The sequence below is a fragment of the Pseudorca crassidens genome, chromosome 19 (assembly GCF_039906515.1).
Source record: "Pseudorca crassidens isolate mPseCra1 chromosome 19, mPseCra1.hap1, whole genome shotgun sequence".
NCBI lineage: Eukaryota > Metazoa > Chordata > Mammalia > Artiodactyla > Delphinidae > Pseudorca > Pseudorca crassidens.
The window spans coordinates 46,481,244-46,508,250 of NC_090314.1; the positions used below are offsets into that span (position 1 = coordinate 46,481,244).

At 54.1% G+C, this 27,007-nt stretch overlaps 1 protein-coding gene and 1 long non-coding RNA gene across 8 annotated transcripts; one reads left to right on the forward strand and one right to left on the reverse strand.

The window, feature by feature from the left end:
- Positions 1 to 977: 977 nt before the first annotated feature.
- On the reverse strand, positions 978 to 15,452 carry UBTF (upstream binding transcription factor). 7 transcript variants are annotated; one of them, XM_067714483.1, is made up of 21 exons: positions 15,313 to 15,452; positions 12,230 to 12,354; positions 10,555 to 10,730; positions 9,932 to 10,015; positions 9,679 to 9,834; positions 7,240 to 7,304; positions 6,858 to 6,978; positions 6,365 to 6,475; positions 5,890 to 6,023; positions 5,594 to 5,735; positions 5,258 to 5,299; positions 5,013 to 5,126; positions 4,757 to 4,912; positions 4,247 to 4,381; positions 3,885 to 3,995; positions 3,391 to 3,479; positions 3,098 to 3,287; positions 2,255 to 2,302; positions 2,072 to 2,143; positions 1,828 to 1,974; positions 978 to 1,742 (listed from the first exon to the last, which is right to left on the reverse strand). In XM_067714483.1, the coding sequence occupies exons 2-21, from the start codon at positions 12,285 to 12,287 to the stop codon at positions 1,617 to 1,619; spliced, it is 2,277 nt and encodes a 758-aa protein (XP_067570584.1). In that variant the 5' UTR covers positions 12,288 to 12,354; positions 15,313 to 15,452; the 3' UTR covers positions 978 to 1,616. The 7 variants fall into 7 exon arrangements, with proteins under 7 accessions (XP_067570584.1, XP_067570583.1, XP_067570582.1 ...); XM_067714482.1 differs by lacking the exon at positions 15,313 to 15,452 and adding an exon at positions 14,850 to 15,019; XM_067714481.1 differs by lacking the exon at positions 15,313 to 15,452 and adding an exon at positions 13,517 to 13,649.
- A 306-nt stretch (positions 15,453 to 15,758) lies between these two features.
- LOC137211830 (uncharacterized) lies at positions 15,759 to 26,187 on the forward strand. Its single transcript, XR_010937234.1, has 2 exons — positions 15,759 to 17,391; positions 22,280 to 26,187. It is a non-coding gene; the product is annotated as an uncharacterized lncRNA (long non-coding RNA).
- Positions 26,188 to 27,007: the final 820 nt, after the last annotated feature.

Below are 27,007 nucleotides of genomic sequence, written 5' to 3' on the forward strand. Positions count from 1 at the left end.
CACCTCCTAGGTAGAGTTCCCATTCTTCCCCATCCCTTGGCTTCCATTCGGAGGGGAAGGTGGAAATGCACAAAGCCCCAATTAAATAGGTCACTGATGTGATTGTTTTTTTTTTAAAAAGAGAGAAGCCAAAATTTAATAAAAAACAAACCAACAAAAATTAAACCCACAGAGGCAAGGTGGCTTGGCTTATGCAGAATCTAGGAATCAGGGTACCAAAACGAGGGGGATGGCTGGGAAGGCTTAGGAGGACAGCTTGCAAAAGCAGCTTTTGCAGACTTCTTCCCAAAGCTGTGGATTTGGGGAGGTGGGGCGGGGAAGGGAGCACACCTGAGAAATCAAAGGAAACAGGCGTGGGGCAGCTGCAGGAGATGCAGGGGGAAAGACAGGAGGGATGTGTAAGTTAAGAGCTTCCAACACATTTCTTGAAGGCCAGGTTCAGGGCCCAGGGTGGCTGGGTGACCCCTCAGATGAGCTGCAGGGGCCTTTCCCACCAAATCAAAGCTTTAAGCTTCACCTGGTCCGTTCCCCCTCCCCACAGTCCTGCTGGGTACTGGAGACTAGCAGTAGCTCCAATGACCCTGCCAGAGGGAAACCAGTATAGGAAACATCAGAGTGGCTTCAGTACACCCCCCCAAATTGAATTAGAGATCAAGCAAAGCAGAAGATATGGAGAAAGGGGCCACCCCGGCCCATCCCCACCAGGATCAACGTCTCCCTGGCCCTCACCAACCCTTTTACCAGTTTCACACACTGAGGTGGGCGCCGCCTTCTCTCTTACACGCACAAATGCACATGTGCCTTTGCACACATCCACAGGTGCACCCATGCTATGTATAGGCCGCACACGCACGCGCACACACACACACACGCGCATATACACTTTTCCATACGCATCAAGACCGTTTTAAAAAAGTCCCAAACCTACCCCCTAAACCCTCCCTCTCCCAGAAATGACAACAGAGACGGCAGCCGAGGTCGGTAGGAAACGTCTCGTTGACAGCTCAGAGCTTAAAAAAAAAAAATATATACACATATATAAAAAACACTTCTGCCCCCTCCCCGCCGTGAGTGGGTCCAGGCAGCTCCTTCCCGCAGGGGGCAGGAGAGGGCCATGGGGCAGTGCCTATTTTCCCATAGGCGCCCGCCCCTCCTCTCCCATGTTCCCTGCCTCCAGTTCCAACGTAGGGGTCCAGGCTGCAAGCCCCTCTGGAAAGAAAGGGGTCTTTCCCAAGCTTCCACCCTCCCTTGGGTTGGGCTGCAGGTGTAGGGGGCCTCACTGAACTCTTTGGGACCCACCCCCCCATCCCACTCCCAGGTCCATTGTCCATGCCGGAACCGCAAGTGCAGAGGGGGGTGGGCTGGGCCGGTCCAGTGGTGGCTCAGTCTGATGGTTGTGCTCCCTGGAGGGCCCCCCAGGGCTGATGTCTCTGAGGCCGAAGAGTTCTGGCCTGGGCGCCTCCAGTGCCTCCCCCCACCGTATTTTGTTTTTTTTTTTTTTAAAAAAAAAAAAAAGGAAAGAAAGAAAGTGGGGGAGGCCAAGGGGCAGGGGACAGAACATGGGGGAGAAACAAAGGTGGTCAGTCGGGGAGGGGAGCCCCGGGTGGGGCTGAGCCTCAGTTGGAGTCAGAGTCCGAGGAGTCCCCCGAGGAGGAGGAGCTGGAGCTGCTGCCCTCGGACTCGTTGTCCTCATCCTCGTCGTCGTCCTCGTCGTCGTCCTCGTCGTCGTCGTCCTCCTCGTTCTGCGAGGCAAGGAGTGTGCAGTCACCAGGTGGCCGTCCTGGCGGGGCCCCACTCTCCCCTCCCACTGGGCCCCGTCCATCCCACCTCATCCCCATCCTCGCTCTCATCCTCGCTGCTGGATTCGGAGGAGTCCCCCCCGTCCTCAGAGGAGTCCCCGTTCTCATCATCTTCCTCCTCCTCCTCCTCCTCCTCCTCCTCCTCTTCATCCTCTTCATCGTCATCCTCAGACTCCTTGGAGGGACGGAAGCGCATCAGTGGTCCCTGCCACACCACTCCGGGCACCGCGGACCCCCCGCTCCCGGTCCCGCTTCTGAGAGGGGCTCCTTACCGACTTAGACTGCAGGGTCGTCCGGCTGGACTTGGGGTTCGGGCCTCGCAGCTTGGTCATGCTCTTACGTTTCTGTAGGAGAGGATGGGGACGTGGGCAAAGGGAGCAGCCGTGAGTTCTAAACACCCACCGCCCCGCCCAAGTTCCCTCCTTATCCCAACACCAGCCCGCTCCCAGACTCACATTCGAGATGTACTCTTTATATGCTGCACGGTCCTGGGGAGACAGACTCTGGGGGAGACAGAGAAGGAGGTGAGGGTTGGAACATGACCCAAACCACTGCTGACTGAGCATGCTGGCCAAGTGCCAGGCAGTGGGCTGAGCACTGCCCACCATCCCACCTTCGCCCATCCCAGTCTCCCCATACCTTGGGTCTCTGCAGAGAACCCCAGGGACCTGAGAACACAGCTCAGTGTTTCTGCTTAAGATGCCCTGAAGCCTTTTCTAAGCTACCCTGTCCTAGGACTATTGGTTTTCACGTCTGTCCTGTTACTCTACCCAAATGGAGGCGCCAGATTCAGGGTCTTCCTCAGCTCAGAGAAGCCCCTCACGATGACTTCCATAGCCTGGCTGCATCACTCCTCCCCAGAAGCCAAGTCCAGAGCCACTGCCAATGCAGTGGGGCTCACCAGACTTCTGAAACACTTAAACCCTGCTAATTTCCTGGGTCCTTGGCCAACCTGCCTGGGTGGCCGGGGAGGACACCAGTGACTCTCCCCACTTTACAGATCTGACTGCTCAAGCAAGGCACAGAAAGGAAGCTCAGAGGCTAGGGGCTGAGCCAGAGGCTAGGAGAGGTCCCCTGGTCCCAGCTGGAGGGAGGAAAAGGCAGTCTGATTTGGATTGTCCCACTCACTAGCTGTGTGACCTTGGCTAAGTTACTTAACCTCTCTGAGCCTTGGTTCCCTTATCTTTGATAGTAATCATTACCCTGAAAGACTGCTGGGACACTGAATGAAATCATGAATGCAGACCAGCCACCACGATGCTTCCATCTTCCTTCCTAGGGTCCCCCGGCCCTCTCACCTTGACCCAGAGGTCCAGGTGCACTTTGTACTGCTTCTGCTGCTCCTCGGCCTGCTTTTTGTAGTGCTCCTTCTGGCTCTGGGAGATGCGCTGCCAGCGGCTGCCAATCTCCACCATGCGCTCCTTCAGTGGCAGGTGGTTCAGCTGCCCATTGGACAGAAGCTCCTGGGAGAACTTCTGGTAACCGTTCCTGGGAGGCGGGGGTGTTGCAGGGAAGGTCAGGAGACCAACCAAGCGGCCATCCTGCCCTGACCCTCCCCATCCCTAGTGTGAACTCCAGCCCCCGGACTCACATGGGAGGCTTCTTGGGTTCTCCCTGGAACTTCATCTTCTTGGATGAGTTTGCAGCAGCCGGGGGTACCCGCCTCTCACTCAGCTCTCTCTATGGGGACACCCGGAAAGGTCACACTCACCCTCCCGCCTGCCCCATGCCATCTGACTCTCCTTTTGTGTACCAGGAAGGAGGAGAAACTGAGGCACAGCCAAGGAGCAACTTCCTAACAACTCACACCTGTGTCAGACAGGCACTGCCGTCTGAAAGTGCTTTCATAACTGCACTCACACGACTAGCATCACTGCCCTCGTTTCAGTGATGCGTCACTGAGGCTCACACAAGGAAGTTAAGAGACTTACTTAGGGTCACACAACCCAAGCTGGGACTTCTGGCTCCAAGTCCCACGCAGTGAGGAAAGCCGCCCACCCAGGAGGGTGCTCCTGAGTTTTAAGTGGAGAGAGGTGCCCCAGCTCCATCCTGCCCCACCGCGCTAACCAGAAGCCCTCTTTCTACCTCGTATCGCTTTTGGTCTTCGGCCGCCTTCTTGATCCACATTAGTTTCTCCTTCTTTTCCATGTTGTTCCAAGTCATCTCCATGGCTTTCAAGGCCTTCTCCCGGTCGTTCTGGGGACAGACAGGGGTGTCAGCTGTGGGAAGGGTCACCTAGGGCTGGAGCGGGTCTGCATGGGCGGTGGCAGAACAACCCCTTTCCTATGAAATTAATAATAAAGCAACTACTTATCCAGAAAAAAAAAAGAAAGAAAAAGAAAATGGAAAAAGCAGAAAAACAACACACACACACCCCCCCAAAAGAAAGAAAAAGAAAAGAAAGAAAAGAAAACACCCCGAACAACCCCTTTCCCACTGCCTGCCACCTTGAAGCGGGCCAGGTAGTCGCCGATGACACTCTGTTGCCAGATCTCCTCGGCTCTTTTGGGCGACTCTGGCAGCTTGCCCGGCTTCCTCTCTGACTGGGCCTTCAGTGCGGCCTCCCGGGCCTTGTACTTGGCCTGCGGAGGGGCGGCAGAGGCGTCAGCCTTCCGGCCACCCCCAGGGGGCGCACGTGGCTCGTCCAGCAGTTGAAGGCTCTCCCCGCCACCGCCACCGGCAAGGGTGGGGTGAACAGAGGCATGGGCCGGTGCAGATGTCTCCGGCCTGGGGCACAAGCCGCCCAGCGGCCCTGCTCCCCAGGGAGCTCACAGCCCACAGCTGACAGCTTCCCGCCTTCCGGCTCGCTGGGTTCCCAGCCCCACCATCTGCGCCCAGGCACCCTTGCGGCTCACACCCCACACACACCTGGGGCGGGGTGAGGAAGTACGGCTAGCCCCCAGGGGAGAAGCAGCCCAGACTCTGCCCCACAGCCCCTCCGGTCTTGCAAGCCTGACCTTTTTCTTCTCTGACAGGTCGTTCCACATGCGGGCCAGCAGGCGGGTCAGCTCGCTCTCTGAAAGCTCAGGCCGCTCTTCCTGCAGCTGCCGCCGCTTTTCTTCCGAGAAGATGAACATGGCTGACACGGGCCTCTTGGGCTTCTCCGAGCCACCCTTGTAGATGTGCAAAGAGGGTCGGGGTCCACGGGGTGCTCACGGGGAGCCCTGCCTCCCCCCCTCCCCCAGGACCTGCTTGGTCGTGCCCCCTGCCCACCTTGCCCCCTTCCTGGGAGGGCTTCTTGGAGGCTGGGCTGGTGGCTTGCTTCTTGTTGATGTTCAACATCTTCTCCTCCCCCAGGACCCGCTGCTGCTCCTCCTCAGGCAGGCTCTGCTTGGGGAGAAGGGGCACCATGGGGCTGAATGTCTGGTCCCCAGGCTGCTTCCTGGTTGTCTTAAGGGCGCTGCTCACCAATTCCCCGGCCTCTCTCTGCCCGCTGCCCTCCCGAAAGGAACACTCACCTCTAGAAAACGGAGCAGTTCCACCTCATAATCTTTCTTTTTCTGGGGAAGGAAGGGGAGTCAGGGTCAGTACGGGGGCAGCCTCACGGGAGACCCTCCCATGCTCAGGGGACAAACAGTAGCCCTCAGCAGACCTTCCAGAGCCTGGACAGGGCCTAGTCTCCCTCCATAGATGGCAAGCGCGAGGCCCGAGAATCTGCCTGGATCAGCCCAGATGCTAAGCCTAGCACAACACCATGTCTGAAGCAGGTGCCCAGGGGTCAGACCTCATGCTTCAAAACCCCAAGGCCCTCCAGGAGTCCTCCCTCTCCAGGGCTGGCCCCTGCCACAGCTCACCTGGTCGCACTTCTTGTGGTAGGCGTCCTTCTCCTTCTGGGAGAGCAGCTTCCACTGCTGGCTGCACAGCACCATGCGCTCTGTGCTGGGCACGTCCTTCATGTTGGCCATCAGCTCTGCGCAGTACAGCGAGTAGCTGTTCCTGTCACAACCGGCAGCAAGGGAGGAGCGGCCCTGTGAGCGACCTGGGAGGCCCAGGGCGGCAGCCCCCTCACTTCCAGAGCCTGGGCTGAGGCCCTTCCCCAACCCGGCTCCCTAGCTGCCCACTCGCCCACCCACCCCAGGGCAGCGCTCACGGAGGTGGCTTGGTGGGTCGCCCGTCAAACTTGTCCTTGAGCTGGCGTTCGGCCTTGGTGAGGGTGGACTTGGTGATGCCCTCCTCACTGATGTTGAGCTCGGGGTGCTTCTGGATATAGTCACGCATAATCTCCTGCAGAGTGAGGCGGGGGGGATGGAGGGCAACGGGGTGTGGGGTTAGCTGGGGCCGGGGGGGTGGGGGAGAGCCGCTGGGAAGGGGAGGCAGGGAGCAAAGCTGGGGGGTGGCCGCGTGTCTGCTGTGTCACCCGAGACGTGGTGCCCTGCCCTGCCCTAGCCTGAGATCTCATGGGGGGGCGGGGCGGGGAAGGTAGGGGCAGAGGTGAGGGGCCCGAAGGCCCCTCCCTCAGCGGTAGGACGGGGAGAGACCGCCTGCCGCAGAGTGCGGAGGCCGCAGAGTCAGAGGGCAGAGGCTCGTGAAGAGCCGGGCGGGGAGGAGCGCAGCGGAAGCCTAACCTCGTACTCCTTCCGCTGCTCCAGGGCCTTATGAATCCATTTCAGCCTCTTTTTGTCCGAGAGCTGAGACCACTGCTTCCCCAGGGAGTCCTTCACCTCCTTCGTAGTGGCCTGCAAACCAAAAGCCGTCAGACACACACAGGCAGCCAGGGGCAAGGGGGGAGGGGCAGGGGAGGGGGACACAGAGGCCCCCGCCCCCTCAGGCCACAGGAGGTCACGAGAGTGTCCCCCACAGGCCAGGAGGGGAAGGCAGAGAGGCGGCGGGGGTGGGGTGGGGTGGGGCGGGGGGTCCCGCCTGGGTGCAAAGGGACAGGCTCACACACGCACACATGCACACACTCGCACGCCAGCTGGCCCAGGCCCTGTCCATGCAGCCCACCCCTGGGGAGGGGCCTCCTCTCCTGCTCCCCTGCACCGTGCCCGGCCGATCTGGCGCGGCTCCCCCTTGCCACTACCGTGCGCCCTCCCTGCCACCCCTTGGCCGGACACTCACGTCTGGCCGCACTTTGAGGTACACCTTCTTCTCGTGGGTGTACCACAGCTGCTGGGGGGTTTTGGGCTTCTCAGGGATGTCCGACTTCTTGGCATTCTGGATTAGGTCTGGGTGATCCTCCCTAGCCAGGGCACGGGGAGCAACAGTCAATGCGGGGAGGGGATCCTGCCAGGGCAGACCCAAGCTAGCTGCCCCACCCACCCAGGCTCCTTGGCCTATCAGCTGACCTATCAGCTCCGGTCCCTCCCCTTGAGCCTAAGCCATTACGGTCTACAGGTGACCCATCCCTCTTCCGTGCCTCAAGTGCCAGGTTCTGGCCATTGCTACCCTCTCCTGCTGCACCCAGCACCCTGTGGCCCTCCTCTGGGCTCCACTGCCTTACCTGAATCGGGCGAGGTTTCGCTCAAACTCCTGTTTCTCCCTCTGGAAGTCCTGAATATATTTCATCTGGGGGGAGGAGGCGACGGGGTCATCCACAACCCAAGGCCTGAGCTACAAAACCCACTAAGTCCTCCTTGCTAGCTATTCTGCCTCCCAGTTGGTGATGTATACAGAGGATGTCACGAGCAGGAAAGGGACGGCGGTCTGCCTTCCAGCGGGCTGAGGATGGGGAACTCAACCGTAGCCCAGACAGCGGGAGCTACAGGGTCTCCCAGAACACATCCTACATCCTATCCCCTCCCTTTAAGAAAGGGAAAGAGTCCCAGGAAGGGGACATGGCATTATCCAGTCACACAGTAAGCAGCGACAGGGCTGCGACTCCCCGCAACACTACCCCTCTGCCTTTCCCCAACGCCAGGACACTCCCAGGGAGAGTCAGGAGAAGATGTAGGCCTCGCTCCTGTCGCGCTCTCCTCCCGTGTCTGGGGCAGCTAATAGTAATGTGCCCCCTCAGAGGTGGCCCACAGGGCAAGTGGCAGGCTGAGTCCTGCTCCAAAGGGAGATCGCATTGAAGGGAACCCAGAGTGAATTCCTGGATCTGGATTCTTTCCCCCCATCTGCTACCTTCGGGTCCCTGGCTGTCCTTGGCGATCCTGACACCATCCCCACCCCCACCCCCTTCCCCAGTCATTGCCACCTTCCCTGCCTCTGATCCCTTCTTCCAGGTTCCTGGCTCTTTGGCTCCTTGAGCCCTCCCTCCCCCAGCCCCGTCATTCTCCTTTGCTGTTTGGCTTCCCTTCCTTCGCCTGCACCGGCTTCTATCAGCCTGGTCCTCCCTTCCCACCATCCCACCTCCAGCCCGGTATCCTTCCTGCCTCTCCACACCCCTCACTCTGACTTCCTTTCCAGCCTGTCTCTTTCCCTTCCTCATCTACATCCTGTCCTGGCTCCCACTCAATGTCCATCTTTCCTTTATCCCTCTTCTTCCCAGATTCACAAATGAGTTAGCACTGGAGGAGGCCAGGGTCTCAAGCTGACTGAGCGCAACCCCTGCCTCTCATCAGGCGCAAGAAGCGAGGCAGCTCCACTTCCCTCCGAGGTTCCCGCAGAAAACCGGGAGCGGAACCCAGCCTGCTCAGCCCCCGTCGCAGCCCTCCTCACACAAGACAGCAGCTTTTACAGCCGGGAGGCACCACCCAGACCAGGCTCACTCTCCACACCTCAGATCAAGACCAGGCTGGAAGGACTGAAGTAACTTACCGAAGGGCACATACACAGCGATTCAGCGGTAGCCAGGAGAACAGGCTCAAGGCCTGTGTCCCCTGGGCCGGCACTCTGTCCACTCTACCACGGAGTTTCTTCTATCCCTCCCTGAACCTGAGACCCTCTGCCTCTCCCTCCCAGCCCGCGGAAATGTCTCGGTGTTATGTGTACAGTCAGTTCTGTGACGGCCCCATCGTAGGGGTCAAGAATAGCTCCAGCGATTCATCCTCCGGCTTGGCTCAAGCAGTAGTTGCAGACAGCCGGATCTACCCAGCCAAGCTAGCTCCTTTTCTGGGTACAGAACAGGCCACGTGAGCCCGAAGCCAGGGTGTGCAGACCAGGAAGAGGGCTACTCCCAGCGCTGGTGCCCTCCCGAGAGCTGGCTGCCTGCAACTCTGTGTCCTCTCCCAGCAAATAAATGTGCCCTCTTGTCTCTCCTGCTGCCCCTTGCCAACATCTCTCCCTGGCTCCATCTCGCCACGTAGCACCTCCTCTGTGTGTGGGCCTCTCTCCCCATCCCACCTCACTCGTGTCCCAGCTGCAGTGCTTTGCTGTCTATCTCTGCAAGGCACTGCATGATCTCACTGTGCTGTGTCCACCCCTGCCTGGGAGGCTGGGCAGCCCCTGCCCAAGGTTAACGGGCTTGAGGGTCTGGGAGAGCGTGAGGCCACGAGGGACAATGTGTGCAAGGGGAAGCCCGCCCATGTAACCTGTGGACGTGGCAGTGGGAAAAGCACTAGGCAGGGAACCTGAACACTAAACCGGAGTCCTGGGACACGATACCCTCCTACACTCCCGTTCGTTGCCCACAAAATCAGGAGAACCCAGCCTCCCGGGGTTACCTCTACAAGCATCGAACGAGACCATGTGGGGAAACAGCAGAAGTGAATAGCTCTGCAGGCCTAACAGTGAGGACGTGTGTGTGAAAGAACACTACGGGTTTTGCCTGCCTCTGTCAGGGTTACACCTGCAGCAGTGCCCACGCCGGACAGCGTGTGGGCCTGGGAGAGGGTGATCAGGTGTGGCTGCCCAAGGCCCTACCCTGCTCAGCTGACCCACCCATGCCCCGATGCCAGGTCCCTTGGTCTAAGCCCTCACCACCCCCGACAGATGACCTACACCATACCAGCTGCTCCCGGCCTCTTCCCTCCCCGCACCTTGGTCCCCCTCCCCCCACCTTCTTCTTCTCCGGCAGCTCTTTGTATTTTTTGGACAGAATCTTGGTCAGGTCCAGGTTGCTCATCTCGGGGTGGAGTTTTGCGTACTTGGCCCGCTTCTCCATGAAAAAGCGGAAATAAGGGGTCAGGGGCTTCTTTGGGAAGTCCGGGTGTTTCTGGAAGGAGGAACAAGGACATGGTCAAGGTGAGACACTGGCCGTTCTTTGGACCTTGCCTCTCCAAACCTTTGTGCTCCTTCTCCTGGAAACTCACCTTGAGTTTTTTGCCTTTGTAAGGGTTTTTAACGTGTTCCTGAGCATCGAGGATCAATTCTGTCAACGTACGGAACTTCCTCACCTGGAGGAAGAAGGGAGGTGAGTGGAAGGGGAAGTTCCGAAGAGGGGGACACCACCCAGGAACAAAGCCTTGTTTCCCAACGGGCCTTCTTTACTTTCCACTAGACTGAAGTTATCAAAGGAGGAGGGCAGGGGCCGACAGTGACACAACTCAGGCAGCCCTGACACCCAGGCAGACACCCTGCAGAGGCCCAGGCAGTCAGTACACAGCACAGGACAGCAACAAGGCGACCGCCTGACCTCGAAATGGTTGTTCATGTCAGCACCTCATTCAAACAGCTCAGGCAACAGACGCTCTAAGACGGTAAGTATTCAAGGCCACACAGCTAGAAAGTGGCAAAACTGAGAAGTCTTGGCCAGTGCTGTCAACCGTGCCACCTCCCGAAATGCACAAGGGCGACCACAAGAGCACCTTGCCTAGTCTCTTTCCTTCCTGTTTATAGACTTCTGTTCCATCTCCTCCACCAGGAAGCTTGAGGCAAGGGTAAGTGTAGATGTGTGTTTGAATGTGTCAGGAAGCATGTGGGGGGGATCCGTTACCTCGTTAGAAATCTCCACCCATTTGAGCTTGCACATGTCTCCAGAAAAGTCTTTAAATGCTACTTTTTCCCAGTCCATATGTGACTCGGTGGTTTTGAACTTGGAGCTGTCATTGGATGGAAGGTTGTTCTTCATGCATTCCAGCAAAGTCAGCATGTCTTCCTGGGACCAGCGGTCTGGGGAAGGGTAAGAAAAGCCATCATGCCTAGCTCATGCCAGCCCCCATCTGCTCCCCAGTCCTTAAGCACTCAACCCTTCCTTCCCAGAGCATCCCAGACCCTGAGTATTTCCCATCTGAAGGCATACACGAGACATGGCCTGGCCTTAAGGAAAAGCCATGGCCATACGGATTAGAGTGGGGACTCCAGTCCAGACAGCATCAGGCCTAGAAACCCAGACCTGGACTCCAGTCTGGCTTACTTCAAAGCTATTATCATTTCTAACACGCCAGCCTGACACGAGTTACAGTTTACTGTAGCGAAGTGGGGGGAAAGGACGCTACAGTGATTTGGGACACTGCTGGAGAACAGCTAGCTTATCGGAGAAGGAAGGGAAGGAGGGAGGCAACACATCTAAACGTGAAGCTAAATTCAATCCACGTTCTAGGTGGCTACCCTAAATGTACAGACGGAGGAGGGGGTGTGGGCAGTAAGAACCCGTGCTGTTGTTTCTCTCCAGCAGAGCTAGAAACTAGCGTTAGAGGCGTGAGTATTCCACCATCCTACCCCTCCTCTCAAAGAGGACCAAAGGAGAATTTGGGGTAAGTAAACCAATGGTAGAACCATATAGAGCAGCTGTGAGGCAAGGCAGGCAGGTGGGCAAACGCTCCCAGGGCCCTGCTCCAGGGAGACACCGCCCCTCTGCTCCCTCCCCTAGAATTCTGAGTTGTCTTCTCAGCCCAACTCCCCATGCAGGCAGAAAACGGAGTCTGGACCAGCTATTTCCAGCCACTGAAAGGTAGCTCCAGTGAGGCCTCTCTGGAGGGTGGCTACCCTGGAAAGTGAGCTGGGAGGACAGCTATCCAAGGCTAGGAGTCAAAAGGGCTCTTGTATTTACATCTGGTAACCTGGGCCAGGGTTTCCACAGATGGGTCACATGAACCCATAATCCTCTCTCTTCTCAATGTCCCACAGGCATTGCCAGATGCTCAGATTCATCCTACCCCCTGCCACCCTACACACTGGATCCCCACTGGGTGGGGTAGGGTGTAGTTATTTATCTTTGAGGCCTCAAGCCATCAAAACACCCTTTCTCTCCAACCTGCCTCACCAAAAACTGTCCTCTTCATAACAATAAAGAACCTGAAAAGCCTCCCCAATCCCTCTCATCTCCCCCTTCCTCCACATTCCTCATCTTCCCTCCCGTTCCAGAACACTGTTGGGGACACACTAGAGCTGACTGGGAACCCCAGAAGGAAGACTTGCATATGCCTCCTTCTCCCCCTCTGACGTGGGGGTAATGGAGTGTGAAAAATACAGTTTATAGGTTCAAGGCCAAATAATTTGGGTTTAGCCAAACCCCCAGTGTAAGGGATGTTTGACACTCAAGCCGCTCTCTCCCGTATCATTTCAGAGAATGCAGACTGGAGAAAACCTTTAGAAGGGGAGTGGGCCTTGCAGACCTACGTGAGAAAAGAGGATTTAAGTTAAAGAGCCCTGAGGGTCGGGGCTCCTACCTTGGCCTTTGGGGGCGGCCATTTCCAGGTCTGTGGGGCAGTCGGCTTCTCCGTTCATTCTCCAGCCGTCCAGCCACCTCCTCGGTCGTGCTGGCCAGGCAAGCCGGGGTCAAAGCCACCTCACCCTTTAGAAGAGACACCAGTCCCCATTCAGGCGGGCTGAGAGGTGGGGGACTGTCTATCCCTCCCTCCCCCAAAGGGGAGGGGAACATAAGCCCACACTCTCAGAGAAACCCAGCCAAGACTCTAGGAGGCTTAATGAGTTGGTGGGGGTGGGAGTGCGCTCCTCCTCTACCTCCTAACCACGCACCCCCCGCCCCCCAGCCCCTACAGCCCCGCTCCTCGGCGTGCGCCCTCCCCTGCCCACGCGAGAGACTGCTCCCAGCTCCCGCGTGCAGCTATAGCACCCGCCCTCCGCCCTCCTTCCCCCACCCCGGCCAAAAAAAAAAAAAAAAAAAAACTCCTCCTCTTCTGTGCGCCCCGCCCCGGGGAGGCCCCAGGCTGCAGGGCGGGGGAGGAGGAAGGGCGGGTAAAGGGCGCGCGCGGCCGCGGAAGCGGGCACGCGCTGTAGTCTCCTCCTCCCGCTCCCCCCCGGCCGGTTCCCCCCGCCTCCGCAACCCGGCGGGGACCCGGACGCAGCGCAGCCGCCGCCGGCCCCGGAGCGCAGCGGCCGCATCGCCCCCGGGGACCGGATCCGGATTCCCGCCGCCCTCCCCCTCGGGCTCCCGACGCCGTCCCCGCCCGCCTGGGCGGGCGAGCAGCCGGAGAGAAGCGGCCTGGCCTGCCCCCCGCCCCCGAGCCACCCACCCCGGCCAGAGGCGCCGCCACCGCCCAGCCACCCCGACGCTCACGGAGGAGCCCGGCGCAGAGGCGCGACCACGGCGGGAACCACCGCCTCCTCCCCCGAGCCTGCGGCCCAGCCCCGCCGGCGCCCCCGCCCCGGCCTCCGGGGAGCCGAGCCAAGGAGAGGGCGGGAGGACGGCGGCCGGGAGGCGGGGGAGCAGCGCTCACCGGCCCCGCCGCCCCCTCCGGCGGCCGGAGAGAACTGCGCCTGCCGGCTCGGAGAAGCGCGGGCTCCTCCGCCTGCGGCCGGGGCTCGGCTCGGGCCTCGCTTCCTGCCCTCCCCTCCCCCGGTTCTCGGCGTCCTCTCCAGTGCCCTGGTCCTCTCTCGCCCAGTCCCCTGCCCGGAGGTCGCCCCGGGTCTCCTCCGGGTGTCCACCGCACCCACGGCTCGCTCCCCGCCGCCCGGCCCCGACCCCGGCGCGCGTCCTCAGCCGCCTCGGTTACCCGGCGCAGCGCGGCCTCCGGGCTTCCCGCTCCGGCGGCTCCCTCCCCGGCTCTGAGCGGCGGCGCCCTCCCCCGCTCGGCCGGGCACAGCCGCAGCTCCCTCCCGCGGCGGCAGCGGCTCCTCCTCCGGGCGCGGCGGCGGCGGCGGCGGCGCTGGGGCGGCGGCTGCTGCTGCTGCTGCTGTGGCGGCGGCGGCTGTGGCTGCTGCCTGCTGCTCCTCGCGGCGAAAAGCACAAAGCACAGCGCCCTCCGCCTGCAGGCAGCCCGCCCGCCGCCCGCCCGCCGGCCCCGGCCTCAGCTCGCACACCCCCCGCCGCCGCCGCAGCCTCCGCCGCCGGAGCGGGGAGGAGGAGGGAGAAAGGAGGAGGAGCGGGAGGGGGGGCGGGAGAAGCGGGGCAGCGAGCGCGTCCTTCCCCGTAGAGCGCACACCGACCCCCGGGGAGCGAGCGCCAGCCCGCCCGCCTCGCCGGCTCCGCTCCCTCCCACAGCCTGCCCGGGCGGGCTCCGCGGGGGGCAGCTGGGAGGAGGGGCGGGAGCTGGGGGGACCCGGGCGGCCGAGGCGGAGGGAAGGAAGGAGGGGAGGGGGGTGGTGGTGGTGGTGGTGGTGGTGGTGGTAGTGGTGGTGGCGGCGGCGGCGGCTGCCGCCGGGGAGGGGGGGGGGCCGGGGCAGGGAGACACGCAGCCGCCCGGATGGCGGCGGGGCTCGGAGCCGAGGCAGGCGGGCGGGCGGGCGCCGAGAGCGACCTCGCCAGACCCGCGGGGGAACTAACAGGCTCGGCCGGCGCGGGAGGGAGGGCGCGAGGTGCGGCCGCAGAGAGGGTGCCCGGAGGGCCCCCAGGCGGCCGTGGAGGCTCAGGGGTCGGCTGCAGCCCTGCTCCGGAGCTCTCTCCCCAGTCTTCCCAGCTCAGATTCGGGCTTCCACTCCAGCCCTCATACGCTCCCCTCGCCCGCCTCGCTGAGCGGGCGGTCCGCGCCCACCCTTATCCCCGGAGCGTAGCCACCGGCTCGGGGCGCACGCACGCCGATCGCGGCGCCAGGCTTCGGCGCCTGCCTCGCGGTCGCCTAGCTGCCGAGCAGCACACACACGAAACTTTCAAAAAAATTATCCCTACAAAATATCCTCCTTGCTAATTAAAAAAAAAAGTCTCCTTTGCTCCTTAAACCCCGCAAACGGCGAGGGGGCGACGGGCTCCGGCGGAGGAGCCTCTCTGGGAGCTGGTTCAATCCAGCCCGGCATGGCTCCCCAGGCCTGCCCGGGCGCATGGAGATCGGCGCCGCCACCACTCTCAGCAACCCCTCTCCCCCGAAATCGGCGGCGCCGGGGCTCACTTACCGAGCGTGTGAATGGGAGCGCGGGCCAGGGGCACCTTAGGGGTGCGGCGGGCCGAAGAGCCGAGCCGCAGCTCCGCCGCAGCCGACGCCGGGGCAGCAAGTCGCCAGACAAAGCCCGAGATGGCGAAGCGGAGCGACGGCTAATGGCGAGCCCCACGCGCCGCGCTCCGCCCGCCCCGCTCCGCCCGCCCGCCCGCCCGCCTCGGCGCAGCGCAGCGCCGCTCCGAGCGCTCGCCCGTCAGAGCCGCCTCGGCGCCGCCGCCGCCTCCCGGGCCACCCGGGCCTCGCCTGGCCCCTCCGCCTCCTCCGGGCGGCTTAGCCTCACCCCTTCCCTCCCACCGCGCTGGGGGCTGCACGAAAATAAAAAAAAAAAAAGAAAAGGAAAAATGCTTTTTTTTTTTTTTCCTTTGGTAGGGCGGGCGTGTTGAGACTTTCGGATCTTTTTGCCCCCAGCTCGCACTCACCTGCGGAGCCGCCGGGAGGGCTGGGGGTGGGGGCGCGCGGGGCTGGAGCCGGCAAGCGCGGGTTGAAAGCTAGCCAAGCTCTGCAGCGCCCGACCCGGGCGTATACGCCGCCGCCAGTCCCCGCAGAGAAATCGTCCTCCTACCCCCGCCTCCATCGCTCTGCGTTTCTCTTCCAATCAGCCGATCGCTTGGCGGCTCCTCCATTCTCCGGCCAAGCCCGATGCCTAGAGCGAGCTCCACTCCTCCATCTGCTCGCCCGGCTCCTCGCTCCCCTGCCGCGGCCGGCGAGACGACGTGGGGACGGAGGGGGATTTGCGAGGGAACCTGCGGCTTCCCGGTCCCATTGCTCCCTCCCCGCTGCCTCCTGCCTCCTGCTTCTCTCCTGCGTCTTTCCAACTCTCCCCTGTCGCCACTGGTGTGTGTCTGAGTGTGTGCGCGCTTTTTTTTTTTTTTAATTGCTCTTTGCTTTTGCAACCCTGGAGCCAAGTGGAGGGGGGGATAGAAAGGGGGGGTGTTACCAAAAAGAAAAAAAAAAGCAAGCAAGAAGCTCTTAGGTTTGTAACACATTGGAAAACCGGGAGAGTACCCCGCCTCGTCCGATCTCGGAGCCCCGCGAGGGCCTTCCGGGTTTCAGAGCGAGCCTCACGCTATTCTCAATGCCCCTCACCTCCTTCGGGTTTAGGGTCCGAGGAGTCCGAGCAAATAATTCTCCCCCTGGGCCGTAGCAAGGGGGTGTCAGGGTGAGAGTTGGGGGCATTTCTCAAGAAGCAAAACCATCCCTCCCACCCCAGCTTCGGTAGCTGGGCCGGAGTCCGGGTTGAGAGCAAAAATCCTGGTTGGTTTAGGCGAAGAGGATTCCGGGGCAAAGTCGGAGCCGCGAGACCGCGCTTCGAGCATCTCCCCTTCGGTCTCTGCCTCCTGTCCCCTGCCTGCTCCCCGTTTAATTTTTTTTTTTTTTTTTTTTTGCCCCCTCGCCTTTAATCTAATTTCTTCCAACTCCACCTTTGTTGTTAACCGGCGTCACGCCCGGACTAGCCAATCCCCGCCACGCAATCAGCTTGTCAAAAAGGCTCGGCCAGCCCTGGGAAAACAGGCCGCGGGCACTGCCCCCCCAACCCTACCCCCCGCCCCCCGCACGGCGGCGGCGGCGGCGGCGGCGGCGGGGAGCCGCGAGGGGAGCCTTGCACCCCGGCCTCGCCGCCCGAGCCGCAGCGGGGCAGCCTCCTCGTAGGTTTCCGCTCTCCACCATCCTGAGGGCCAGGGATTTTAGGGCCTGGGCGGGGATCGAAAGGCCTGGGCGGGACCACCATCTACCCTCCCATTGCCGTCGGCTGTGGTTGTCTGTCTCTGCCTCTCCTCCTCCGAGGAAGGTTCATCTGGACGCAGGAAGCCAGAAGACAGTCTGAAGAACGCCTGCTTCCAATCGGCGAGCCTACGGCTTGGGCCATCGCTCCGGGGGCAGAGCCATTGCTCCCGGGTCCCGGAATGCCAGTCTACCACACCAACACTGCTACGGCCCACATCTCGACCAGCTGGATCACCGGCCCCTTTGGACTCTCCCCTGGCACACAGCCTTCTCCATCCTCACACAACAGCCTCGCTGCTGCTGTAATTCCTCTTGTCTCCTGGGAGAAATGAGATTCCTTTCCCAGGACTTCCATAGCCCACATCTGCCACGTTTCACAAACAAGGAGGAAAATCCTGTCAAGGTCTGGTGTGTCTGGATTTTTCAGTGGGTAGGGCATGTAGGAGGGGCCGATTTACCTTGATGCTATTGAAGCTTAGGCTTCAGGGCTCCTCATCGCAGGGCCTGTTCAAGGCCCTGTCCTTAATTTTGATTCATCATTTGGTATTATTTTTGAGTCTCCCCCTCCCCTCCAATTGTACAAGTTTCAGCCCCACAAACCCAGCTCTGCCCTTGGAACCTACAGAGTGCATTTTGTGTGGGACCAAGACATCTCACACCGCACTTCGAGCCTGCAGGGACTGACTTTCTTGTTTTGACTGGGAAACAGCAAAGGGTTTGCAGTCAGAAGTCCCAGCTTCCGAGCTTCTCGGCTTCCCAACCTTCTTAACAGTGTGAGTTTGATTGAATCTCTTAACCTCATCTGATCCCAGTTTCCTTGTCTATAAAATTAAAATAGCAATCCTATGTTCTCTGCTTTCCTCGCCAGGGGCTGGAGGGTCGAGTGAGATGATATATGTAAAACTGTAAAATACTCCACAATGTCACTTGCGATGTTTACAATGAGACTTAGACCCCAAGAAAGTTCCAAGTCTTCCACACACAGATCTGGAGTCCAGGTGTCCTGGCTCCTGGCCCTGAACTTCTTGGCTGGGCCAAGGGGCCTTTCGGTAAAGGGCTTTGGAATAAAACAGGATGAACATGAATCATAAGAATGATAATAATAATTATTATTTTTAATTAATTTATTTATTTTGGCTGCATTGGGTGTTCGTTGCTGTGCGTGGGGCTTTCTCTAGTTGCGGTGAGTGGGGGCTACTCTTCATTGGGTTGCGTGGGCTTCTCATTGCAGTGGCTTCTCTTGTTGCGTGCAGAGCACAGGCTCTAGGTGCGCGGGCTTCATTAGTTGTGGCATGCGGGCTCAGTAGTTGTGGCTCGCGGGCTTTAGAGCGCAGTCTCTGTAGTTGTGGCCCGTGGGCTTAGTTGCTCTGCGCCACGTGGGATCTTCCCAGACCGGGGCACGAACCCGTGTCCCCTGCATTGGCAGGCGGATTCTTAACCACTGCACCACCAGGGAAGCCCAAGAATGATAATTATTGATTTTTCATTTCTTGGGCAGCAAAAATCATAGCTGGCACTTTTCCCACTTGGAAACCAATTGGCTTGTTTTACATCTATTGTGTCTCTGGTGAGGTCAGGAGTCTAGGACTTGGGCTATGGGCCAGAGCATGAGGGAACCTACCCTTGGTCTTTTTTATATGCCGCCTCTCCCAATTCACTCCCCCCTCCCTCCCAGTTTTCTGCCCTGTGCCTTGAAGCAGAGCCTCAGCATTCCACAACCCCAGCCAGGCTGGTGACAAGGCATAATCCTAGTTACTCATTCTCCACTTGGCCCCAGCCTTTCCTTGGGTTGCCAGTATCCCAGCACTAGCTCATATAAAACCCCTACTGTGCCTGGAATGCATCAACCAAAGTGTGGCACTTAAATTCCTAGTGTACATGGAGTAATTTTAGATAGTATACAGATGAATATATTCTTTTCAAAGTTATGTATTATAATGCGTATTTGGAAATGCACTTTTTTTTTAATTTAAGATAGTGACATAAACCTGCTTCTTTTTTGGGGGGAGCTACTGTCCCTCATTTATTTTTTTCTTTTTTATTGAGGTGTAACTTACAGCTAATGAAGTGTACACATCTTAAGAGTACAGCTTGATGCATTTTTACCTATGTATACATAGTTTACATGTTACATATATGTATGTATATATATTCATGCATACATATACATATATGTATAATGTAACTACCACCCTGATCAAGATATTGAATATTTCTAGCATTGAGCAAGCTCACTCAAAGTCAATATTCCCCTCCAAATGTCACCAGTATTCTGAGCTATTGCCATAAGATAAGTTTAGCCTGTTTTCGGAGTTCATATGCATGGAATCATTCAGTATGTATTCTTTTACATCTAACCTCTTTCACTGAACATTATGTCTAAGATTAATTTATGATGTTGCACGTAATACTGGTTCATGCCTTTTCATTGCTATGTAGTATTCCACTGTATAAATATACCACAATTTATTCTTTCTACTTCTAATGGGCATATGGGTTGTTTCCAGTTTTTGACTACTATGAATAAAACAGCTTCAAACCTTCTTGTGCCTATATTTTGGTGGATATATGCATTCATTCCTCCTGGGTGTATTTCTAGGAGTGGATTCCTATATCATAGGCTTTAAATATATCGGACATTATTTGATACTGCCAAGTAGTGTTGTCAGTGTTTTTGGATTTTGGTCATTCTAAGAAGTGTGTGGTGACATCTCATTGTTTTAATTTGCAGTTCCTTAATGGCATATGATGTTGGATGTCTTCTCATATGCTTAGTTGCCATCCATATATCTTTTTTGGTGAGATGTCTGTTCAGATCTTTTGCCCAGTTTTTCAATCAGGTTGTTTTCTTTTTTTTTTGGCTTGCCATGCAGCATGTGGGACCTTAGTTCCCCCGACCGGGCATTGAACCTGGGCCCACGGCAGAGAAGGTGCCCAGTCTTAACCACTGGACCACTACGGAATTCCCCAGCACCATTTGTTGAAAAGACTGTCTTTGCCACATTGTATCGCCTTTGCTCCTTTGTCGAAGATCAGTTGATTATACGTATGTGGATCTATTTCCGGGCTCTCTATTATATTCCATTGATCTATTTGTCTATTCTTTCACCCATACCACACTGTCTTGATTACTGTAGCTTTATACACATCTTGAAGTTGAGTAGTGGCATTCCTTGAACTTTGTTCTTCTCCTTCAATATTGTATTGCCCATTCTGGGTCTTTTGCCTCTCCACGTAAACTTTAGAATCAGTTTGTTGATGTCCACAAAATAACTTGATGGAATTTTGATTGGGATTGCTTTGAATCTGTAGATCAAAATGACAAGAACTGATGTCTTTTTTTCTTTTTTTGGCTGCATTGGGTCTCCGTTGCTACACGTGGGCTTTCTCTAGTTGCGGTGAGCGGTGCGCGGGCTTCTCATTGCGGTGGCTTCTCTTGTTGCGGAGCATGGGCTCTAGGTGTGCGGGCTTCGGTAGTTGTGGCATGCAGGCTCAGTTGCTCCTTGGCATGTGGGATCTTCCTGGCCCAGGGATCGAACCCGTGTCCCCTGCATTGGCAGGTGGATTCTTAACCACTGTGCCACCAGGGAAGTCCAGAACTAATGGCTTGAAAATATTAAGTTTTCCTATTCATGAACACTTCTCCATTTATTTAGTTCTTCTTTGATATTTTTCATCAGAGTTTTGTAATCTTCTTCATATAGTTCTTATACATATTTTGTTAGATTTATACTTAAGTATTTCTTTTCTTTTTTTATTTTTGAGTGCTAATGTAAATAACACTGTGTTTTTTATTTCAAATTCCTCTTGTTCATTGCTGATATATAGGAAAGCAATTGACTTTTGTACATTAACCTTGTGTCCTGTAACCTTGCTATAATCATTTATTAATTCCAGGAGTGTTTTTTGGTTGATTCTTTCAGATTTTCTACATAGATGATTGCGTCATCTGCAAAAAAAGACAGCCTTATTTCTTTCCTCCTAACCTGTGCTTCTTTCTTCCTAAACTTTCCTTTTCTTTTCCTTTCTTTTCTCCTTATTGCATTAGCTAGGATTTCCAGTACGAGGTTGAAAAGCAGTGGTGAGGGAGAACATACCTACCATGTTCCTGATCTTAGTGGGAAAGCGTCAAGATACGCACCATTAAGTATGTTCGCTGTACCTTGTTTGTTGATCTTTATCAAACTGAGGAGCATACTCTATTCCTAGCATGCTGAGAGTTTTTATGATGAATGGGTATTGAATTTTGTCAAATGCTTTTCCTGCCTCGACTGATACAATCATGTGACTTTTCTTCTTTAGCCAGTTGATGTGATGGATTACATTAATTGATTTTCAACTATTGAACCAGCTTTGCATATCTGGAATAAATCCTACTTGGTTGTGGTGTATAGTTCTTTTTATACATTGTTGAATTTGATTAGCTAATATTTTGTTGAGAATTTTTGCATCTATATTCATGAGAGATATTGATCTGTAGTTTTTTTTTTTTTCTTGTAATGTCTTTGGTTTTGGTATTAGGGTAATGCTGGCCTCGTAGAATTAGTTAGGAAGTACAGTTATCCCTTGGTAACCACAGGGGCTTGGTTCCAAGACCCCTGCAGATACCAAAATCCACAGATACTCAAGTCCCTTATATAAAATGGCTTAGTATTTGCATATATCCTATGTACATCCTCCCATATACTTTAAATCACCTCTAGATTACTTATAATACCTAATACAATGTAGCCGCTATGTAAATAGTTGAAAATACAATGTAAATGCTGCATGAATACTTGCCAGCACACAGCAAATGCAAGTTTTGGTTTTGGGAGCTTTCTGGAAAAAATTTTTTTGGAATATTTTCAATCCACAGTTAGTTGAACCTGCAGATGTGGAACCTGAGGATACAAAGAGTTGACTGCTTCTATCTTCTGGAAGAGACTGTAGAGAATTGTTATAATTTCTTTCTTAATTTTTTTTTTTTGTGGTACGCGGGGCTCTCACTGTTGTGGCCTCTCCCGTTGTGGAGCACAGGCTCCGGACGCGCAGGCTGCGGACGCGCAGGCTCAGCGGCCATGGCTCGCGGACCCAGCCGCTCCGCGGCACGTGGGATCTTCCCGGACCGGGGCACGAACCCGTGTCCCCTGCATCGGCACGCAGACTCTCAACCACCGCGCCACCAGGGAAGCCCTTTCTTAAATGTTTGATAGAAATCACCAGTGACCCATCTGGGCCTGGTGCTTCTTGTTTTAGGAGGTTACTAATTATTAATTCAATTTCTTTAACAGATAAAGACGCATTCAGATTTCTTCTTGTGTGGATTTTGGCAGATTGTATTTTTTAAGGAATTGGTCCATTTCATCTAAGTTGTCAAATTTGTAGGCATAGAGCTGTTTATAATATTTCTGTATTATCCTTTTAATGTATATGAGAGCTATAGTGATGTCCCCTCTTTCATTTCTGATATTAGCAATGTGTGTCTTCTTTTTCTTAGTTACCCTGGCTAGAAGCTTATCAATTTTGTTGATCTTTTCAAAGAACCCGCTTTTGCTTTTGTTGATTTTCTCTACTGATTTCCTGTTTTCAACTTCATTGATTTCAGCTCTGATTTTTATGATTTCTTTTCTTCTGTTTAATTTGCATTTAATTTGCTCTTTTTGTTCTTGTTTCCTAAAGTGGAAGTTTAGATTATTGATTTTGGATCTTTCTTCTTTCTGATACTATATGCACATGGTGATATAAATTTCCCTGCAAGCAATGTTTTTGCTACATCTTACAAATTTTGATAAGTAGTATTTTTGTTTTCATTCATTGCAAAATATTTTTAAATTTCTCTTGAAATTTCTTCTTTGACCCATGTGTTATTTAGAAGTGTGCGCTTTATCTCTAAGTATTTTGGGATTTTCAAGCTATCTTTCTGTTGTTGACTTTTACTTTAATTCCATTGTGTTCTGAGGGAAGACATTGTATGATTTCGTTTTTTTTTTTAATTATAAATTTATTTATTTGTTTATGTTTGGCTGCATTGGGTCTTCGTTGCTGTGCAAGGGCTTTTTCTAGTTGTGGTGAGTGGGGACTACTCTTTGTTGCGGTGTGCAGGCTTCTCTTGTTGCGGAGCACAGGCTCTAGGCGTGCAGGCTTCAGTAGTTGTGGCACGCGGGCTCAGTAGTTGTGGCTCAAGGGCTCTAGAGCGCAGGCTCGGTAGTTGTGGCACATGGGCTTAGTTGCTCCACGGCATGTGGGATCTTCCTGGACCAGGGCTCGAACCCGTGTCCCTTGCATTGGCAGGTGGATTCTTAACCACTGTGCCACCAGGGAAGTCCCTTTTATTTTATATCTATACAAGATGATGGATGCTCACTAAATTTATTGTGGTAATCATTTCATGATGCATGTAAGTCAAATCATTATACTGTACACTTCATCTTTGATATACTAGTCATTTAATTCTGTTACGGACATAAGTTATACTCTGTATGATTTCAGTTCTTTTACATTTGTTAAGGTTTTTTATGGCCTAGAATATGGTCTGTTTTGGTGAGTGATCCATGTGCAGTTGAAGGGAATGTGTATTTTGCTATTGTTGCTTGGAATGTTCTACAACTGTAACCTAGGTCAAGTAAGTTGATGGTGCTCTTCAGGGGTTCTGTATCCTTAATAATTTCCTCTCTACCTGTTCTGTGGATTATCGAGAGAGTAGTTGTAGTTTCCTACTGTACCTGTGGATTTATCTGTTTCTCCTTTCAGTCCCATCAGTTTTTGCTTCATGTATTTGAAGCTCTGTTAAAAAATTATATATGCTCTATTAAAAAACTATATATGTGGAAATGAGTGTTCACATATAAATATATCTGGAGGAAAACACTCTAAATTATTAACAATGGTTACTGGGGTGGGGGTGGGGTATTGGAGACTTTTATTCTCTATGTTAAATAGTTCTGTAATTTTAAGTGTTTTATAGTATACATGTATTCTTTTTGAAATTTGAAAATATACAGACATGTTTTAAGGGAAAGAGAAAGATGATTGCATGGCTGCAAACGTGTCCTCCTAGCCTGGGCTAGCTTGGAAAAAAGTCAGCTGGGTGCTCTCTGTCCCATTCCTGCCAAGCTCCCAGACCATGGCTTCAACCTACTGCTTCTGCTTGCTTACCAGCCCTTCCTTCCTCACTTCCTGTCATCTGGCTTTGGGCCCAGGTGCCTGGGAAAGAAACAATTTTTTGAGGTCACCATGTGGCCTGCCAACCCAGCAGGCTTTCCACCATGTGACTTGGCTTTGCTGAGCAAATTTCACCCACTTCATCTTCAGATTATTTGTCAATGTTTTCCATTTTCCAGACTCTTATTCTCTCAAGATATCCCCCCTTTCTCATCACTGGGCCAGCTCTTACTTTTCCCTCAGGAATCAGAGTAAATGTCTCGAGGAATCCTTGCCAAACCTCAGCCGGCCTCTGCTCCCAGCACTCCCTGCAGAATTACGCATCATTCTTGTTGAACGCCTGGCTCCCACGCAGACTGGAAGTCCTATGAGAATTGGAGCTATGTCCACCTGCCTCTGCTATTGACTCACCTACATGGAAGGATTCCCAATTTTCCTCTTTGCAGCCAACCTCTCCTGTATACAGCTCCCAGGTGAATCACTTTCATCACGTCATCCCCAGTTCTAGAACCTGCAGTGACTTGCTGGTGCCTATTGAGTCAAACCCAAACTCTTCCTCTTGTGTGTATTTAATGACATCAACATTAAAGATTTCTGTTCAACGAGGTGGACAAAGTTAAGAGAGAGATGACAAAATGGGAGAATATTTTTGCAACATCCAAAACCAACATAGATTCTTCCAGATCTCTTGCAAATCAACCTCCAAAAAGGCATCAATAGAAATATGATCCAATGATGTAAAAAGACTTTATGTAAGAGGAAACGTTAAAGACTAATCACCAAGTGCAAAGATGCTCAAACTCTTTGGTGATCAGACAAATGCAAATAAAACAACAGTGAGGGGGCTTCCCTGGTGGCTCAGTGATTGAGAGTCTGCCTGCCGATGCAGTGGACACAGGTTCGTGCCCCGGTCTGGGAAGATCCCACATGCCGCGGAGCGGCTGGGCCCGTGAGCCATGGCCGCTGAGCCTGCGCGTCTGGAGCCTGTGCTCCGCAGCGGGAGAGGCCACAACAGTGAGAGGCCCGCGTACCGCAAAAAAAACCCCCCAAAAAACAGTGAGATAATACCTCAGTCGGGGTAGGAAAAATCAGACAGCTGAATAATATCAATCATATGGGAATATAGGAACCTCCTGCTCTGTGTGTGGGAGTGTGGCCTGGTGCAGACATAGCGGAGAAAAATATGGCTGTACTTAGTCAAATGAAGACAGATGTATTTATACCCTATGACCTAGCAAGTCCACTCCTGGCTTCTACATTTATAACTCAGAGAGGTTCTCACTAGATCCATAAGAGGACAAGGCTGAGGATGTGCCTTGCAGCATTGCTTACTGGAGGGGAGTTGGGTGCAGTCAGATGTCCCTCCCTGGGAGAGTGAAGAGGCCAAAGGTGGGGAATGCCCCCGTGGAGCACCCCACAGCAATTAAAGCAACTCTGTTCCTGGCTGGATCCAACTCAGGGCAACCTGGCTGGATCTTAAAGCCACAGTGCTGGGTGCAAAGAGGACGAACAGTGCAAGGCCTAGAACACAGTGCTGGTAATGTATAGAAATACATTAGAATATGTATTAGAATACATTAGAATAATGTAGAATAATACATTAGAATACACTAATGTCAGGCCATTCAAGATGGCTGTTCTCTTGCTCTGTGTACATCCCCTGCCCGACAAGTGCCTGCTTCACCTATACCCTACGCACATGACTGACCTTCCTATGTACTTGCCCCAGGCCCAGCTAGTGATAGCTTATCAAAGGGGTGGTGAGGGGCATGCCTCTCTGCTGCTTTCCCTGGTAACTAATGAGCCAACCTGATGTCAGTTCCCCCTGTATGTGGCAGTCTCCCGTTCCCTTAGGGAGCGAAGACTGCCACCATGTCCTGTCTGCCGTACATGGTGAGGTGTCGCTCCAGGACCCTGCTTCACACATGTAGGCTCCCGCATCCATTAAACCATCGATGTGTCTATTGCTGACTCTGGGCTCTTTCTTGGGTCTCGAAGCTGGGCAAGCACAGGGCTTGTAGGCCTGTGGGGTACAGCCCAACACACACATACCCCCTGAAACCAACCAAAAAGAGGCATTCTGAGAAATTTAGTTATGGATTGAATGCTAATTTTGCTAATTTTTTGCTAATTTTGTTGGGTGTGACAATGGCACTGCAGTTGGGTTCAAAAATGATCAGTGCTGGGGGGACGCATGGCTGAAAGGTATAAGGGTGAAATGGCATGACGTATGAAATTTACTTTCAAGTATTTAGTTCAGCAGAGGGAAAAAAGAGAAAGTGTCTTTTAGGCAAAGATTTAAGCAAGATTTTAAGGCAAAATCTTGATAATTTCTGCATCTGGGAGATGAGTATATGGTGGTTTGTTGTACTATTGTCTCTACTTTTGTGTATGTATTAAAATTCATAATAAAACTTAAAACAATATCAATGATACATATTTTCAAGACTATGTTCACACAAAAAGATACACATTAAACATGTGAGAGTGACCACCTATGGAGGGGAAAGAAAATAGGAGGGAATAGAAAATGAGGACAAAGGGGAAGGAAGGACAGAAGGAAGGAAATAAGAACGGTCAACGAAAATCCACTCTGGACTGAGGAGGATGATTAACTTAACCCTTTGCACCTAAAGTCCAAAAGAAGGAGGAAAGAAATTGATATCCCCTATACCTCTACCACCGTGGCATTTTAATTTTTTCCATCTAAGCCTCTAACCTTCATTCCTGTGCCCACCATACTTTTCCACAAGGCTGTCACCATGACAGTCACATCACTGCGTGCTTCCCTTAGGAATAGGAATACACTTTTTCTTTTTTAATTAATTAATTAATTTATTTATTTTTAAGTTTTTTGGGGGGCTGTGTTGGGTCCCGTTGCTGCGCAAAGTCTTTCTTTTTCTAGTTGCGGCAAGCAGGGGCTACTCTTCACTGTGATGCCCAGGCTTCTCATTGTGGTGGCTTCTCCTGTTGCGGAGCACGGGCTCTAGGCATGCAGGCTTCAGTAGTTGTGACACGCAGGCTCAGTAGTTGTGGCACACGGGCTTAGTTGCTCTGCGGCATGTGGGACCTTCCCGGACCAGGGATCAAACCCGTGTTCCCTGCATTGCCAGGCGGATTCTTAACCACTGCGCCACGAGGGAAATCCTAGGAATGCACTTTTGCGTACTCAGTGCCAGCACTGGGCTAGGACCCACTGGTGTGTGATCTCAATTCATCCACTCAGTAACATTATGAGGTAAGTAC